The 17,454-nt window shown below is 38.8% G+C and overlaps 1 protein-coding gene across 1 annotated transcript in view; it reads left to right on the forward strand.

The window, feature by feature from the left end:
- Window positions 1–17,179, forward strand: part of LOC103251933 (cytochrome P450 3A21-like) — a gene marked incomplete at both ends in the record, with an annotated part of 30,772 nt that extends 13,593 nt beyond the window's left edge. Inside the window, 8 exon segments of the mRNA XM_008050546.1 lie at window positions 682–781; window positions 4,405–4,518; window positions 4,766–4,854; window positions 6,125–6,273; window positions 9,718–9,845; window positions 11,013–11,079; window positions 15,368–15,528; window positions 16,953–17,179. Coding sequence (XP_008048737.1) covers window positions 682–781; window positions 4,405–4,518; window positions 4,766–4,854; window positions 6,125–6,273; window positions 9,718–9,845; window positions 11,013–11,079; window positions 15,368–15,528; window positions 16,953–17,179 — 1,035 coding nt within the window.
- Window positions 17,180–17,454: the final 275 nt, after the last annotated feature.

Raw genomic sequence — 17,454 nt, forward strand, 5'->3', positions numbered from 1 at the left:
TGGATGTTAAATTCGAGCTGAGATTTTTCAATAGAAGGGTAGGTGAGTATTACTTGTCTACTGCCGTCTGCTGACTTTGCAAACGAGATGGAGGATATCCTTAAACCACTATGCTCCCTGGTGGACTGATGGGCATTATGATTTTGTAGGGTGGCCTCAGTCAATTGCAGCAGCTGTTCCTTTTCAGAGGGGCTGGAGCTTTGGTGAGAGCCACAGAAGAGGTGCAACCGGTGTTTATATGCTAAAAGCAAGTGAGAGAAGTCTTTGCCTCCCCATACCTCTTCGCCTTCTCTCATCAAGTCCTCAGAAACCACAGCACTGGCTGCAGGGTTCTGCTGAGTTAACATGGCCCAAAAAGACTACGTGCCTGAGTATACACACAGTCCCGGATCTTCATGAGCCCGACTCCATCTACCCCTTAAAACACTTAGTCCTGGGGAGTGCTTGAGAATGTACTTGCTTTCCATTGTTCACTGACCTAATAGGCTATCTGATGAAATATTTTAAGCATGCAAAAATTATGGAGAATGGTATAGGAAATACCCAGGTATGCTGAGTATTGCACAACTAAGAGTATGAATTATAAAATGTCAGAATCAAAGCCTGGGATTCCTGGATATGGCTCCAGCTGAAGAATCAGGCTCCTGAGATATATTATCACCTCTGTTTTCCAACATACAGGTTGTACGATGGTCCACTGCCTGTGTTGGCTATCATGGATCACGACATGATCAAAACAGTGTTAGTGAAAGAATTTTATTCTGTTTTCACAAACCGGAGGGTAGGTATTTATTGGGAAAACTTTTATTTATTTAGTTAGTTAGTTAGTTAGTTAGCATTTTGAAATCATTATATAGTCACAGAAAGCTGCCCCAAAAATGTACAGGGAGGTAATGTCCACTTCATCCTGTTTCCCCCACTGGTGACATCTTACAAAACTATTTAGTATATTCCTGTCACTCTAGTAACAGAAAATTAGCATAGATACAGCCCAAAGAGCTTATCAGATTTCCCGTCTTATGTGCCCTCAATTTTTAGCAAAAGTGTGTGTGTGTGTGTGTGTGTGTGTGTGTGTGTATGTGTGTCGTTCTATGCAAATTTATCCCATGTGTAGATTTGTAGAAAGACCAGTACAATTAAAATACAGAACTGTTCCATCACCATGGCACTCCCTCCTGCTGTCCTTCTGTCTTTTCCTCTTAACAGCGTCTATATCAGAGCAAACTTTTTTGGTTTGAGGAGATCAACTTATCATTGGTTTCTTTTATGGATTGTGCTTTTGCTTTCGAGACAAAAAGGTATTCCCTTAGCATTCTTTGTTGTTGTTTTTCAAAGTCGTGTAGCTTATTGCTTTACATTTAAGTCTATGATCCACTTTCTGTTCATTAAAGTATAAGGTACGAGGATTAGGGAAAGGCTCATTTTTGGGGGGACTGTGGCCATCCGGTTGCTCCAACACCATTTTTGGAAAGGCTATCCTCCCTCCATTGAATTGCTTTATTTACTTACCATTATCACTTACCATTTACCACTGCAAAAGTCAGTTGGCCCTATTCACATGCATCTATTTCTTATTCTCTGCTCTGTTCCCTGGATCATGGTATCAGTTCCTCTACCAATACAACACTGTCTTCACTAAAGTAGCTGTATTGTGAGTGAGTGATGCCTCCCACTTTATTCTATTTTCAGAAGTTTTTTTGTTTGTTTGCTTTTTTGAGTTGAAGTCTCACTCTGTCACCCAGGCTGAAGTGCAGTGGCCGCTCCCGTCCACGGCAGCCTCGACCTGCTGGGCTCCGGAGATCCTTCTGCCTCAGCCTTCTGAGTAGCTGGAACTACAGGCATGCGCTACCATGCCGGGCTAATTTTTTATTTATTGTAGAGATGAGGTCTTGCCAAGTTGCCCAGGCGGGTCTCGAACCCGCGGGCTCAGGCAATTCACTCACCTTGGCCTCCCAAAGCTCAGGATTACAGGCTGAGCCACCGAGCCCGGCCCTATTTTCAGAAGTTTTAAAGTTAATCTTAATCTTTTGCCTTTTCCTACAAATTTAAAATAATCTTGTCAATATCTACAAACAAATTTGCTGATATTTTGATAATTATTGAATTAAACCTATAGACCAATTCTAGGAAAAATCGGTATCCTTATACTATTGAGTCCTTCAGTCTATGAGCACACCATGACTCTCCATTTATTTAACTATTTTTCCTTTCCTTCAACATTGGGTAGTTTTCAGCATAGAGATTCAATACATTTTTAAAAGATTTATCCTTAAAGTATTTTGTTAGCATTGGAATAATTATAAATGGGACTGTGTTTTTATGGTGTTTTCACTGCTGTTATGTAGAAATATGATTCTACACTGAGATACCACCTAACTCCAGTCAGAATGGCAATTATCAACAACTCAAAAAATAACAGCTGCTGGAGAGGGTGTGGTGAAAAGGGAACACTTCTACACTGTTGGTGGGAGTGTAAACTAGTGCAACCTCTGTGGAAAGCAGTGTGGCGATTCCTAAAAGCTCTAAAAATTGACCTTCCATATGACCCTGCAATCCCCCTACTGGGAATATACCCTGAAGAACACAAATCACTCTATAAAAAAGATACCTGCACACGTATGTTTATCGCAGCATTGTTCACAATAGCAAGAACCTGGAAACAACCATGCTGCCCATCAAAAGAGGACTGGATTAAAAAAATGTGGTACGTATACACGATGGAATACTACGCAGCCATAAAAAAGAACAAAATCATGAATTTCGCTGCAACCTGGATGGAACTAGAGTCTATAATACTGAGTGACCTCTCACAGAAACAAAGATCCGAATATCACATGTTGTCACTCATATAAAGGACCTTGAACATCCAATGCAATACTATAAGAAAATGACTGACCGTACTGGGAAACTATGGGGGAGAGGGGATGGGATTAACAGTAGCAAATATCTGTCGGGGGATGAGAAAACACCTCTTACCAACAGGGTGCCTGAATGAAACGTAATTGTACACCTAACCCTTAACTGTACCCCACAAAACCATAATAAAAAATACGGATTAATGAAAAAAAAAAGAAATATGATTGAGGGACTTTTTCTTCTTCATTATGAAAATTTTTATTTTATTTTTCTTACTTTGTGTATTATGGATACAAATGCAATTTTGTTACACTGATATCATTCATTGTGGTTAAGTCGGGGCCTTCAGAGCACACATCACTGAAGCACACACACTGTACCCAACAAGCAACCTCCCATCATCCACCGCCCTTTTTTTAGTGTGCTGACCTTGTGTCTTAAAATCTTAAACTCAGGCAACCTCCTCAGGTCTCCCCCCACTGTGGGAGCTTTTCTGTTCTCTCAATAAATCCACTTTCACAAACACACACCCTTGAACTCACTTATTAATTCTAGAAATTTTTCATATAATGCTTAAGACTGCCTACATTGATAATTATGTCACCTGAAAATAAAGACCCTTCTATTTTTTCCTTTCCAATCTGTGTGTCTTTTATATATATTTTTCTTTTCTGCGGCACTAGGACTTCAAGTATGATGTTGAATAAAAGTGGTGAGAGTGGACATTTTTTAATTGTTCCTGATCTTGGGGGAAAGCACTCAAGCTTTCACCATTAAGTGTGATTTTTTTAGCTAGAAGTTTTTTGTTTTTGTTTTTGTAGATTCTCTTTATCAAACTGAGAAACTTTCCCTTTCCTCCAAGTTTGCTGAGTTTTCATTATAAAGGAGTGCTGGCAGTATTCATTTTAAAACAAAATACAGTTTTAGAAAATGAAAAAAAAGGATCAAACATGTTGGCTTCATAGACCAGTCCCAAGTTGGGAAATAAAATTCTTTCTTTATTTTTTCTCAGACCCCTGAAGAAAAATTAAAAGAAAAGGACTTTCGTGTAACTGCATTATTTCTTCAAAAAAGAGTCCTAATATTTTAAGTATTACAGTTTTTTAAATCACCACATTAAGGCATCCTGTTTTCAAGTTGCTCACCATTTAGGTGTATGTAAAGACAGAACTGGCCTGCGGCAGCATGCAGGTGGCCAAGACTACCTACCTGTTACCAATCCCTTGCTATTCTGCACAGCCTTGGAAGAAGTGTTAGGGTCTATCCTACCTATTTCACTGGAATAACAAGTCCCAGGTTCCCTGCCACATGAAGTATTTGTATTTACAAAGAGATGGAATATAGAGGCTGGAAACCATACCAGGTGGCCGAGTATAGTCCATTCACTCAGAAGAGGACAGGCATCGGTGATAAACCTTTATTGAGCATCTAGCTTAAAGCCTGTGACTTAGTAGACAGTCACTCAATATTTGTTAAATAAGTGGTGCCTATGTAACACATTTTCTACAACTGCGGAGACTTCCAAAATGTTTTTGCTTTGGACTCTAGCCTTTAGGTCCTGTGGGATTTATGAAAAGTGCCATTTCCATATCTGAGGATGAAGAATGGAGGAGAATACGATCGTTGCTGTCTCCAGCTTTCACCAGCAGAAAGCTGAAGGAGGTAAGAAAACAGGGCGACTTACGATTAGAAACTTGGAGATTAACTGGGAGACATTCTAGTCCCTTTAAAAGGTGACGTCCACTGTATCTGAACTTCCTAAAAGTGGTTTTTTTATCTTTATGTGCAGAAAAAAATTTTTAAATGCATCATAAAATGCCACTGACTGCTCTGTGCTTGAGAAAGCCACATTCTTCTGGGACTTGAGTCTGCACATCTAACCACTAGTGGTGTTGTGTTGTATGCTTAGATGCTCCCCATAATTGCCCGGTATGGAGAAGTGTTGGTGAACAACCTAAGGAGGGAAGCAGAGAAAGACAAGCCAGTCACCTTGAAGGAGTAAGTAGGAGCACATCATGGGGTTTTGAGCTGTCATGAGACCCTCCAGCTGCCTACCGTGGAGCTGACATGTCTACTGTTGAGGTACTCTAGTGACCAGACAAAATCAGGCGTTAAGGTTTTGCAATTCCAATGGGCCACACAGGAAGGGGGTGGCTTTCAGGATAAGGCAGGGCTGTCAGAGGGAACAGGGTCTTCTCCCCAGGGCACAGGACCAAGGTTTACTTAACTGATTGTCTGTCACCTTAGATATTCTGAAAGACAAAATGCGTAGTTTAGAAAGATAAAAACATGATCCAGCCAATGCTTTGAACATAGAGAATGTGGAATATTGGTAGGGGAAGGCACTTGGTGGAAGTTGGCTTGCATTACGTGTAGTGGGAAAGTTACAATGGGGAACTTGGAATAACTTCAATCTCTCCATGGTTTTGGTGAAAATTCCACCAAAATGTGAAACGTTAAACCTTCCTACCCTTCTCCTTCCTCCAATCTCAAAAGAAAAAGGGCCCCAGAAAGGCTATGTTTAGAGAACCCCTATTGTTTACTGTCTAAACTGAGGTATGTTTGAATTTATGCAGAATTCACAAGTGTACATGGAGCCTGTCCTGAGCAAACTGGGGACACGTGGACACTTAGCTACGGGGTCGCCCAAATCAACTTTGGAATGAAGTACTTTTTTAACTAGGAAATTTTTTGGCTTCACACTTTGCAAAAATGATCTGCAACCTCAGATCACAGGAGTTGGGGAAATGTGGTCTTTTTGGAGCCTTAGCAGGAAGTGTAGAGGGTAAGGGATAATGTTTCTGACAACTCAAAGAAGCAGGTTGCCATTCTGTAAGGTGCTGAAGAAGTATCAACTCTAGGCATTAACTCTGGTGAGGCAACATCATTTTTCTAAAGTCCCCAAGAAGAGTTGATTATTTCACTATTATTCTACTGAAACACAATCTGGCACATCTTTTCTCATCCATACTCACACAGTGCTGCCATTTGTCTGATTATGGGACTCTGTCTCTCTATGACTAAGTTCCTTGAGCTCAGAGATGGGTCTAACTCACTTTGGTGTCTCCTTCACCCTCAGGGGAAGATACTGGTACCCAATAACCACCTCAGGAGTGAGTGTGATGGGAGATGACCCAACGGATAGTTCTGAAAGTGCATGCTCTTTACCTTTCTCAGGAACATGGATCTACACATTTTTTGCTGCATGTGTTGCAGAAAAATGGTAATGAGGTGCTGGCATTAATTTTCCATGTTTTTCTATACTCAGCATCTTTGGGGCCTACACCATGTATGTGATTATTGGAACATCATTTGGAGTGAACATTGATTCCCTCAACAACCCACAAGATCCCTTTGTGAAAAATGTCAAGAGGCTCTTAAAATTTGATTTCCTCGATCCATTTTTTCTCTTGATCGGTATGCAGAGTACTATATTGTTCGCTCTCTCCTCTCTCTCTCTCTCTCTCTCTCAAAACAAAATAAAAATAAAAGCTTTATCGACAAGACAAAATCATGGATGTGGTATTGCAATTCCAGGAGACCACACAAGAGGAGGTGGCGTTCAGGATAGGGCAGGGCAGCCAGAAGGAAAAGGGTCTTCTCCCCAGGGCACAGGACCAAGAGTTACTTAACTGGTCATTTGTCACCTTAGAAATTCTGAAAGACAAGAGACATAGTTTAGAAAGACAAAAACTGATCAAACCAATGTTTTGAGCATAGAGAATATGGAATGGAATTTGTATTTGAACACCTGTTTCAGTTCTTTTGAACATATATTCAGGAGTGAAGATTTGGGCTCTGTGGGAACTCTGTGTCACTTGTTAAAGAACTGCCAAACTGTTTTTCACAGTAGCTGCACCATTATACATTCCCACTAAAAATGTATGAGGGTTACACTTTCTCTACTTTCTTGTCACACTTTGTTTTCCCATCACTTTATTATATACAGCCCAGAGGGTGTGAAGTGGTTGCTCATTGTGGCTTTGATTTGCATTTCCCTCATGGCTAATAATGTTGAGCAACATTGGCTGTTTTCATATCTATTTTAGTCCTTTGTCCGTATTTACTTCTTATTGCGAGTTGGAGAAATTCTTTATGTATTCTAGATACTAGCCCCTCATCAGAAATGTAATCTACAGAAATTTTTCTATTTTTAGATGCTTTTCAACTTTCTTTACAGTGTTCTTTGAAGCACAAAATTTTTAATTTTGATGATGTACGATTTAGATATTTTTCTTTTATTGCCTGTGCTTTGGGTATCAAATCTAAGAATCTACTGCAAAAAAAGAAAAGAAAAGAAAATCTACTGCCAAATCCGAGATCATGGAGATTTACCCACTAGAAGCTGCCAGGGTGGGGAGGGCACACCTCATCAACAAGGGTAACTGCATAAGGAACATTTGTATACCTAACCCTGAATTGCACCCCACATCTTTAAAATAAAAAACTTTTAAAAAAAGATTTTCTTCTCAGACTTTAGATCTTAGAATATGTTTAGGATTTTTTTTAATCCATTTTGTGTTATATACAGTTATATACAGTGTAAGGTAAGGGCAACTTTATTCTTTTGTATGTGGCTATCCAGTTGTTTAAAGGACTAATTTTTCTCCATTCAGTGATCATAACACTTTTCTCAGAATTCAGTGGATTAAATACACGTGTTTATTTCTGAACTCTAAATTTCATTCCATTGACTATCATGTAAGTCCATCCTTATGCCAGTGCTACATTGTCTTGATTACTAGAGCTTCGTGAGTTTTGAAATTGAGAAATGTGAGCCCTACAATTTTATGTTTCCTTTTTTAAGGTTGTTTTGGCTATTCTGGGTTCCTTGAAAATCCATATAAATTATAAAATCAATCTGTCAGGTTTTACAACGAAGCCAGCTAGTATTCTGATTTTTTTAAATGCATTAAATCTGCAGATCAATTTGAAGTGTGTTACCATTTGACAATATTGTTTTCAGATCCATAAACATGGAATTTTTTTCATTTATCCATATCCTCTTTAAATTATTTCCACAATGTTTTATAGTCTTCAGAGTATTTGTTTTACATTTTTGTTAAGTTTAGCCCTATGTGTTTAATTCTTTGTGATGCTATGGTAAATTTAATTTTTTATATTTTACTTATGGATTGTTGCAATGTATAGAAATACAATTTAATTTGCGCATACTGATTTTGTATCCTGAACCAATTCTGTACTTGTTGATTAGATCTCATAAGTGACTGAAGTCATAAGAGAGGTATCCTTTTCTCATTCCTAATCTTAAGGGGAAAGCTAATAAGCCATTAAGTATGGTGTTAACTATGGATTTCTTATAGATACCTTTTATCAGGTTAAGGAAATTCTCTTCAATTCCTAGTTTATTGACTGTTCTTATCACAAAAGCATGTTGGATTTTGTCAAGTGCTTTCTCTGCATCTAATGAGGGGATTGTGTTATTTGGTTTTGATTTGTGTGGTGTACTGCATAATCTTTAATACCTGGGGTAACCCCACTTGGGTTTGGTATATAATTTGTTTCATATGTTGCTGGATTTAGTTTGCTAATATTTTGTTGAGAAAATGTTTATTCATATTTATAAGGCATATTAGTCTGTAGTTTTCTTTTTCTCTGATATCTGTGCCTAGTTAATATGAAGCACAAGTCTGAATGTCTTACAGAATTTGGAAGTGTTTCCTAATCTTTTATCTTTTGAAAGTGTTTGTGAAAAATTGGTATTAATTCTTCTTTTAATATCTGGTAGAATTCACCATTGAAACAATCTGGGCATGAACTTTCCTTGTGGGTAGTTTTTTATTCATTCTTCCGTCGCTTTATATGTTATAGGTTTATTCAAATTCCTATTTCTTTATGAGTCATTTTCTGTTGTTTGTGTCTTCCTAGGAATTTGTCCATTTCAATTGTTATCTAATTTATACAATTGTTCTAATAACACAATTTTTGCTAGAATTTCACTTTTTCTTTTTAGATGTCAATAGTAATTTCCCCTCTCATTTCTGAAGCTAACAATTTATCTCTTTTTAATGGTCAATCTAACTAAAGAGCTGCCAATTTTGATGATATTTTCAAAGAATGAGCTTTTGATTTTATTGATTTTTCTCTATTTTATTTTACCTTCTATGTCATTAAGCTTCACTTTAGTCTGTATTATTTTCTTCCTTCTGCTTGCTTTAAGTTTCATATACTCTTTTTTTCAGTGTTTTATAGCATAAAAGTAGGATGATTGGTTTGACATCTTTCTTTCTTTTAACTTAGACATTATAATAATAAATTTCCCTCTGAACATTGCTTTTACTACATCTCATGTGTTCTGGCATATCGTGTCTTCACTTTTGTTCATTGCAAAACAATTTCTGCTTTCCCTTTTGATTTTTTCTTTAACTTTCTGGTTACTTAAAAGTGTATTGTTCAATTTCCACATATTTCTGAGTTGCCCAATTTTTTTCTGTTAGTGATTTCTAGCTTTATTCCATGGTAGTTAAAGAACATATGCTGTGTTATTTCTATCCTGACACCTATTCTGTGAATAGCATGATTAATTAAAGCAGCAGACCATGATCTTGTTTTTCCAAAGAGATTTTAGTACAATAGATTTTTTAAAATGAAGAGACCAGATAATCCAATCCTGTTTCCTTGATCACTCCAAGATGCAGAAGGAGCCACTGATCACACTGCTATAGTGTGTGGACATGCCCTTGCTCAGCTATGAGTCTAGAGGGTGAACAAAGGTCATAAAGGAAATGTCTGCGACTCTGCCCAGAAGTCTGTTACTCTTCTGATTAGGAGGGAAAATTACAATTCCTTTCGGTAAATGTTGTATTTTTACCATGGTTTTCTTCTTTTTTTCCCCTATAGTATTCCTTCCATTTCTTACTCCAATTTTTGAGGCATTAAACATCTCTCGCTTTCCAAAAGATGCTACAAATTTTTTTAAACAAGCCATAGAAAAGATAAAAGAAAGTTGCCTCAGTGATAAACAAAAGGTAAAATCTGGTGGTGGCTACATAAGGGTGCTTTTTTGTTTTATGATTTGTTGTTGTTATAAATTATATATATATATTTATATATATATATATATAATTTATTGAGACACACACACACAAACACACACACATACACACACACGAGACCTGTGCAATTCTCTATATTTATTTACTGGAAAAACTTCAGGTTAGTTGAAAACAGGAGTTTTTTTACATTTTAGGGGAATAAATAAGGTGGGGGCTGGGAAAGGAGATATGAGAATGAGTGAGAGACACAGCATTTAAAATTTATTAACCGGCACGACAATTAGTATGTCACGGCATAAATATTATTGAGATGAACATTTCACCACTTCCCTTCCCTTTGTCCCTTTAATAAATTGTCGAAGGATAAAAATTACTGCAGAAAAATTATTTTACTGATATTATAATTCCTCCAGATCATAGATGGGGAAAGAAGACTTTCAAACCCAAGCCTGTTATTTTACCCATTCTCCAACGAAAGGCCCTATCAGGCCACCTGCTAGAGTGTAAAATATATTAAATTTCAGCATTCTCGTGACCTTGAGTGGGCACGGGCATTCTCTGATCATTGAGGCTACAAGTGGGCTCCTCAGATTTGTCTCCAGGAGACCGAAAGGCCAGCCCAAGGACATCTGCAGGTGAGGGCGGCAGGCCTGGGTGACCAGATGTCACTGGCGATGAAATGGAATTCCGGGAGGTTAGAGTACTTGAAAATGCTTGCACAGAAGCTGCTAATAAACTATGAACGTATCAAGAGATTAATCCACGTGGCCACTGGTTAAGAATTAAAACAGAACAAGGAAGACTGAAATTCAGGACTTCTTCCTGAGCAAGCAGGTCTAACTGGAGAAGAGGCCATCAATTCTTTGGCCCCAAAGCTGTGCTCTAAAGCCAGAGAAGTTGAGGATCAGGGATGCAAAGATCAAAAAACAGTTGGACACAATAGCTGGCTTGCTCTCAGAAAAACATCCTGCTGGTAAAGGTTTCTGATGGACAGTTTCATTCACTGATGTCTCAGGCAACACCTGTCAGACTTCTAGACTAAAAGGGAGTATATGTTCAGAATGGAGGTTGAGGGCTGCACTCCAGCTTATGACTTCACGGGGGATTTCATGTCATTGACATTTCACTTTTTACTTCCAGCACTGAGTAGATTTCCTTCAGCTGCTGATGGACACCCAGAATTCCAAAGAAACAGAATCCTGTAAAGGTAACCAAGGAGTTTTTCTGGGGGCTACTGATGGGTAAGATAAGAGGGAGGGGCTTGTTCTGGAAATACGCAGGAAGCTTTCCATGAAGATAAGAATTTCTGTCTTTGCACATTGCAGAATGGCATGTGTTTGGACCTTATAAATGGCAGCTGGAGGTTCTCTCTAGAAGCAACATAGGCGTGGTCATATTCACAGCTTGACACGCCACCCTAAGCAAGCGTGTCATGACTGGAAATCAGTCGGTGGTCTGATTGATCGCCGACAGCAGAAAAAATGCTGAATCTCATCCTCCTCCTGATCCACTAGCTCAGAACCTCTGCCTCAGATGTCAAACTGGAAGACACACTGTCCCCAAAATGGTGATTTTAACTGGAAATACTTGTTGAAAGTGTGTTCACTAACTTAATCTACTGTAAAGTTTTATTTTTTTGTTTGCAGTTAATAAGCAATTTGGGAGAGAAGACTTTAAAATGTGTAAATATCCTCTTCTTGTTTAATCGTTCACCTACTAGTTTTTTCATCCACCAATGGTATTTGACTGAGGCCATTATTGCTACGATGATTGCAAAATAATGATTTTCTAGTTACATCATTCCTTCACATTTATGGGTTGGCATTTCATTTTAAGGGAGAGTGCTCCATTCTTCCCTATTCATTCATTTATTTATTCCAGTGGGATCTTATATATCAGCAATTTACTCTCCTATTATTATTATTTATTTTGATCAAATTTTTTCAGGTTCGAATGAGTTCCTGGGTCCTTTCTTCTTCTTCTGTTTATTTTTTTACAACAGACATTATTTATTTGAATAGTTTCGGTCTCATAGAAATATTTAGCCGAATATATTAGTGGTTTTCCATATGCTCTCTTCCCCTATATACACACAACCTCTCCCACTATCAACTTCTCCCACCAGAGTGGTACATTTGTTGCTACTGATGAATCTACATTTATGCATTAGTATCACACAAACTCCATAGTTTGCATTAGGGCTTATCCTTGGTATTGTGCAATATATGAGTTTTAGAAATATATAATGACATGCATTCACCATTATAACAACATATAGGGTATCCTGTATCCTTTTGCTTATCGTTTTCTTGAGCACTTTCTTGCTTTCAGGTGCAAGATATTCCAAGTTTCTCTTCTGTTTTCTCTGACCATGCATAAACTCATCCATATTTCCAAAGAGCTCTACTCTTAGTGAGAAAATTGTGTTTAGAAATCAAAATCTAGGAGCTAGGTGTGGGTTTATTTGATTTTAAGTCCTCTCTGTGGACAAAGCTAAGGAAACAAAATATATTTACGCAGACTGAGAAATGTGATTTTTAGCCTACTTCTGGAATATAAACACTCCTACCAAGATCAATTTCAGTTACCAATGATTTGTCAACCATCTCACAAAATTCCTGAAGATGTAACAGTTTGTTCTAGACACCAGGGATGAGCTAACTCCAGCATAGCACTATAACTATATCTATGTCTACAACAATTTCTATCCATCTATCATCTATCTATCTGTCCCAATACAATCTTCTGTGATAAAGGAAATAGTCTGTCATTTCACCATTCAGTGCACTAACCTCTAGACATAGGTGACTGTTGAGCGGCAGACATGTGATTGGTGCCACTGAAGAATAATTTTAAATTGTATACCATTTTGATTAATTAAAATTTGAATTTAAATAGGCACATGTTTCTAGTGGTTATTGTATTGGACAGCAGAGTGTCAAACTTTGAGATTATAGTCCATTTCCAACTCAATATCATGGGGCTCAGGGTGAATGAAAAAAGAATCGGAAAGTTAAATTTACACACAGTAAAATTACACACAGCAGCATCACAGTAACCATCATTCATAAATTATAACTCTGTAAACCTTTCCCGCACTCAATTCATGTCACTTTTGGTTATGAGTTGCATGGTTGAGGTGGGCACCATATTTATTTCAGGGGCCTAGGTATATAAAGGTCCTGGTCTAGTCCTGATCAGACAAGCTAATGCCTGGCCATGCTTAGCTTCTCACAGGAGAAAATCAAGAGGGAGGACAACTTGTAATCATACGGTCGCCTCTATTTTAATTCATCAAACAAGAATCTATCCCCACTCTCCTAGCTTTTTACTATCTCTGTAGGTTCTGTACATCCTGAAATAGTCCATTTAGCAAAACTGAATTCTAGATCTTCAATTACCTGATTCCTTTCAAATATATAATCCATGCTTTCTCAAACTAGGCTGTGCACACAAACCACCACATCCCATGAAAGTTCAGGTTTTAAAACTTTTTTTTTTAAGAGACAGAGTCTCACTCTGCCACGCAGGCTGGAGTGCAGTGGCATGCTCCCAGCCACCCCTACCTCAACCTGCTGGGCCCTGGTGATCCTTCCACTTCAGCCTTCCAAGTAGCTCAAACTACAGACACGTGCTACCCCACCCAGATTATTTTTTTATTTTTTGTGGAGACAAGGTCTCACTATGTTGCTCAAAACAAAGCTTTTATAGAAAAATGTTAAAGGAGAGAGTGTATCTCCCCTCTTTTCTGTCAATTCTAATCTGGTGGTGTTCTGTCAATTTTAATCTGGTGGTATTCCATAAGTCACCAGATTTCTCTTCTTGAAATAATTTAAGACCTGCGAAGGAACAGCAGCTGTCTTAAGTGATAATATCTATGGAAAATGGACTGGATTAGCCAAGCAGCTTCCAAAGAAATATATATATCACCATGATTACCTCCCATTTATAGCCTAGTCTCATGGGAGGGTACTGATCAGGGCTGCCGAAGAGGATAAATCAATTCATTCCAATTAGGCTTGGTGACTTTACCAATTGCACTTTGAGAATCAGACTGGAATTACTTTGAAAAGAGATTATCTCTCTTCTCCTCTTTATTTAAACCAAAGCCTCTGTCAGAAGTGGATGGAAAATATGTTTTGGCAGCCAAGTCAGTGGTAATTGTGCAGGGTAGAATGCTCACAATTTTGCAGGCTTTGCCATAAAGACACAGACAGCCAGACTCAAGTGAATACATCAGAGCATTCAAGCAAACTGCAGCCCTGACCCCTAGCCTGGTTTCAGCCAAAAGGCCTCCTGCTTGAATTCTCCTTGAGCCCAGATGTGCCATGTTTGTCCACATACGCATTTCTGAATGGGAGAAGACAGACAGGTGTTGAAGAAAAACTTTAATTAAACCTGGTTCTTCCCCTTCACATCTGTGTAGTTTGGTGATCCAGTCTTTATATCCATTCCAGAGGCTTCCAGGAAAGGCCAGAGAGAGGAGATTCAAGCAGAAAGGAAGATGTTCCTTACACCCAGGGCTGGAGCAGCTCTCAAGTTCAGGACATGTAAATTCTCATTGCATGTCTGCCAGCCGCCGGGCCCCCAGAATAAAGATAATGGTCAGGTTCAATTTTAAAAAGATGGGGAACAATTATAATGCTATAAGAAAGCAATTGGCAGTAGTGGAAAACTGTCAGGGGAGGAAGGGTGAGACTGGCAGTTGAGGGAAACTGCTAGGGGAGGGAGGGGCATGCCTCATCAACAAGGGTACCTGCATGATCAGCGTTTGTACACCTAACCCTGAATTATACCCCACATCTTTAGAATAAAAAATAAATTTAAAAGATGGGGGGGAAAAAAGAAAGTTCAGGTTTTGATTTGTTAGTTTGAGAGCAGGGTTTGGGATTCCGCATCTCTAACAAGCTCCCAGACGCCCATGATGCTACTGGTCCAAGGACCACACTTTGAGGAGCAAGAAGTTATCTGTAGCCCAATATCATTCCCTTAAGTTCCCTCAAACATGTTTATAGGAAAGATCCTTAATTTTTTTCTACAGGTAAGCCTTAGCGTGGCAAACTCTCTCACAGTTTGCCAAGCTACATCGTGGCTAGAAAATTTTAAATGTTTCCTGGGGAAAATGCTAGCCCATATTTTACCTATAGCTAAAGCACTCTCATGACCATTCAAAGCCAGGCCCATAACACTGAGTATGTGTAGACAGAATATCTTCTCTGGAAATTACCCAGCTATGCTGGAGTGGGATGGCATGATGAGGAGTGAATGCCCCACAATCCTCTAGGCCTTGGGAAACACTGGATGGAAATACTTTTGTCTTTTTCTAGCTCTACAAGTTTGGACATCAGAGTGAAAACCACCACCAGTATGACTCTGAAGTACTTTAACGTTTCATTTCTGAAGGATTTGGGAGCTTCATGTGGATTACTAAGCACCTAAACCGTGATGTTCTACATTGACCCGCTTTGCCTAAATTGTCTTTCCTCTCCTTGCAGGTCTGTCTGATCTGGAGCTCATGGCCCAATCAATTATCATTATTTTAGGTGCCTATGAGACCACTACCATTGTTTTTTCCTTCATTATATATGAACTAGCCACTCACCCTGATATCCAGAAGAAACTACAAGAGGAGATTGATGCAGTTTTTCCCAATAAGGTGAGTGGATGGTCCCTGGAGAGGGAGAGAGGACCTGAGACCTTAGCAAGAATGACTCCTCACCTCTTCTCAGGGGAATTTTTGCAAATAAGTGTAAACATCAACTCGTTCACCAACACTATGTAGGAAGACTCCAAAATGACAAAGGGAGAAAACACAGATAATGAGTGCTTCTCACAGAACTGTAAGGTCCTCGTAAAACAGTGCTGTTCTCATGCATCCATTATCTGTTACCACAATAATACTAAGTAAAAAAAAAATCAGAAAACCTCAATGGCATCTAACAATAAGCATGTATTGCTCATGTGTCTGGGTAGTTAGCTTTGCTGATATTGGCTGGACTTACTCTGGTATGGCCATTTTCTAACCAAACCTGGCCTTGAGTACACTGGGCAGGCTGACTCGGCTTTGTTCCACCGCTGCCTCAGGCTTCAGTCATGCAGCCAAGCAAGGAAACAGGATGTCTGACTCCTGGACCAAACTCTTGACCTCTACAATATCACCTCCCAAATATATCATCAAATGTTAGCTACGTGTCACCCACACTGTTTTGGGATTTCTGTCTAAACTGGAATCTTTTGTGGTGTGAAGAGATGGCCTCTGGGGCTGACCCTGATTTGGCAGTGAGGTGTGCACAAAGAGATCTTCAGAGACTAAAGTCAAGCCCTGAAGCAACAAGTAGGAGACTGTTCCAGCAATAAAGGAAGGGACTGAGTATGGGGTTTCTATCCTCCTCATAACTTTCACTAGAACTGAAATTGCATGCCCGGTATCCTCTGATCACAAATTTCCTTTACCATATTTAGTATTAAAAGAAGCTAGTTTATCCACAAATTATTTATATAGTATAGTGTTTCTCTACACTATATATTTAGATAGACAGACAGATAGGTGATAGATAGATAGAGAGATAGATAGATAGATAGATAGATAGATAGATAGATAGATAGACAGACAGATATATGAGAGAGAGAGATACCAAGCAAAATTTTCAAAAAAAAAAGCTTTATGTGGAACAGGGGACTTGCTCTTTTACATGTTCTCTTCCCTAGATACAGACATATGGCCTCTCTTGAAAGGTGTCAGTGACTTTGGCAAACTTTACTTGATTCTAATGGTCATAATCTATTAGTCACATTTGTTCACATGAAAAAGAAAAAACTACCTGTTGATGCTAAGTATTCCACTCCCTGGGGAGGGAATTGTCCCAAATTCTTCCAAATTTATAACTCCTCCAGACATCTCAGTGGACCACTGAAAAAGATCAAAAGACATGATAGCTCTTAAACTGCCTTATAAATGCTAAGATCCGTTACCAATATGGGTTACTCTCTGGAGCTCCTAATACTTCAGGAGTACTGCATGACTGGGTTGGATGTTAATTCCAAATCTCAATTTATCCCAACCCGTTTCTTTCTTCCCAGGCACCTGCCATTCACGATGCCCTAGGACAGATGGCATATCTTGACATGGTGGTGAATGAAGCTCTCAGATTGCACCCAGTTGCAGTCAGAGTTGAGAGGGTCTGTAAGAAAGATATTGAAATCAATGGAGTGTTCATTCCCAAAGGGGCAGTGGTGATGTTGCCAATCTATGCTCTTCATCGAGACCCACAGTACTGGACAGAGCCTGAGGAGTTCCGCCCTGAAAGGTACAAGACCCTGGGAAGGCAGTTCATCCTAAACCAGGGTTGTTCAAGCATATTCTGACATCAGTTAATGTACTTAACAGTCATGTGATTGTGCCATCATATGCTTGTAAGTTTTTTTTTATTTTTAGAGCTTTTTTAAATTACAAAAGTGATATCTGTCGAAACTTACAAACTGTAGACTAGATAAAAAAACTATAACCATCCATAGCTCTCACTCCTTAAGAGAATCATCATTATTAATGTGATGTATGTTCTCACGGACATTTTCTGTGCAT

The sequence above is a fragment of the Carlito syrichta genome, unplaced genomic scaffold, assembly GCF_000164805.1.
Source record: "Carlito syrichta isolate Samal-C Ts95f unplaced genomic scaffold, Tarsius_syrichta-2.0.1 Scaffold149526, whole genome shotgun sequence".
In the NCBI taxonomy this organism is placed as follows: domain Eukaryota; kingdom Metazoa; phylum Chordata; class Mammalia; order Primates; family Tarsiidae; genus Carlito; species Carlito syrichta.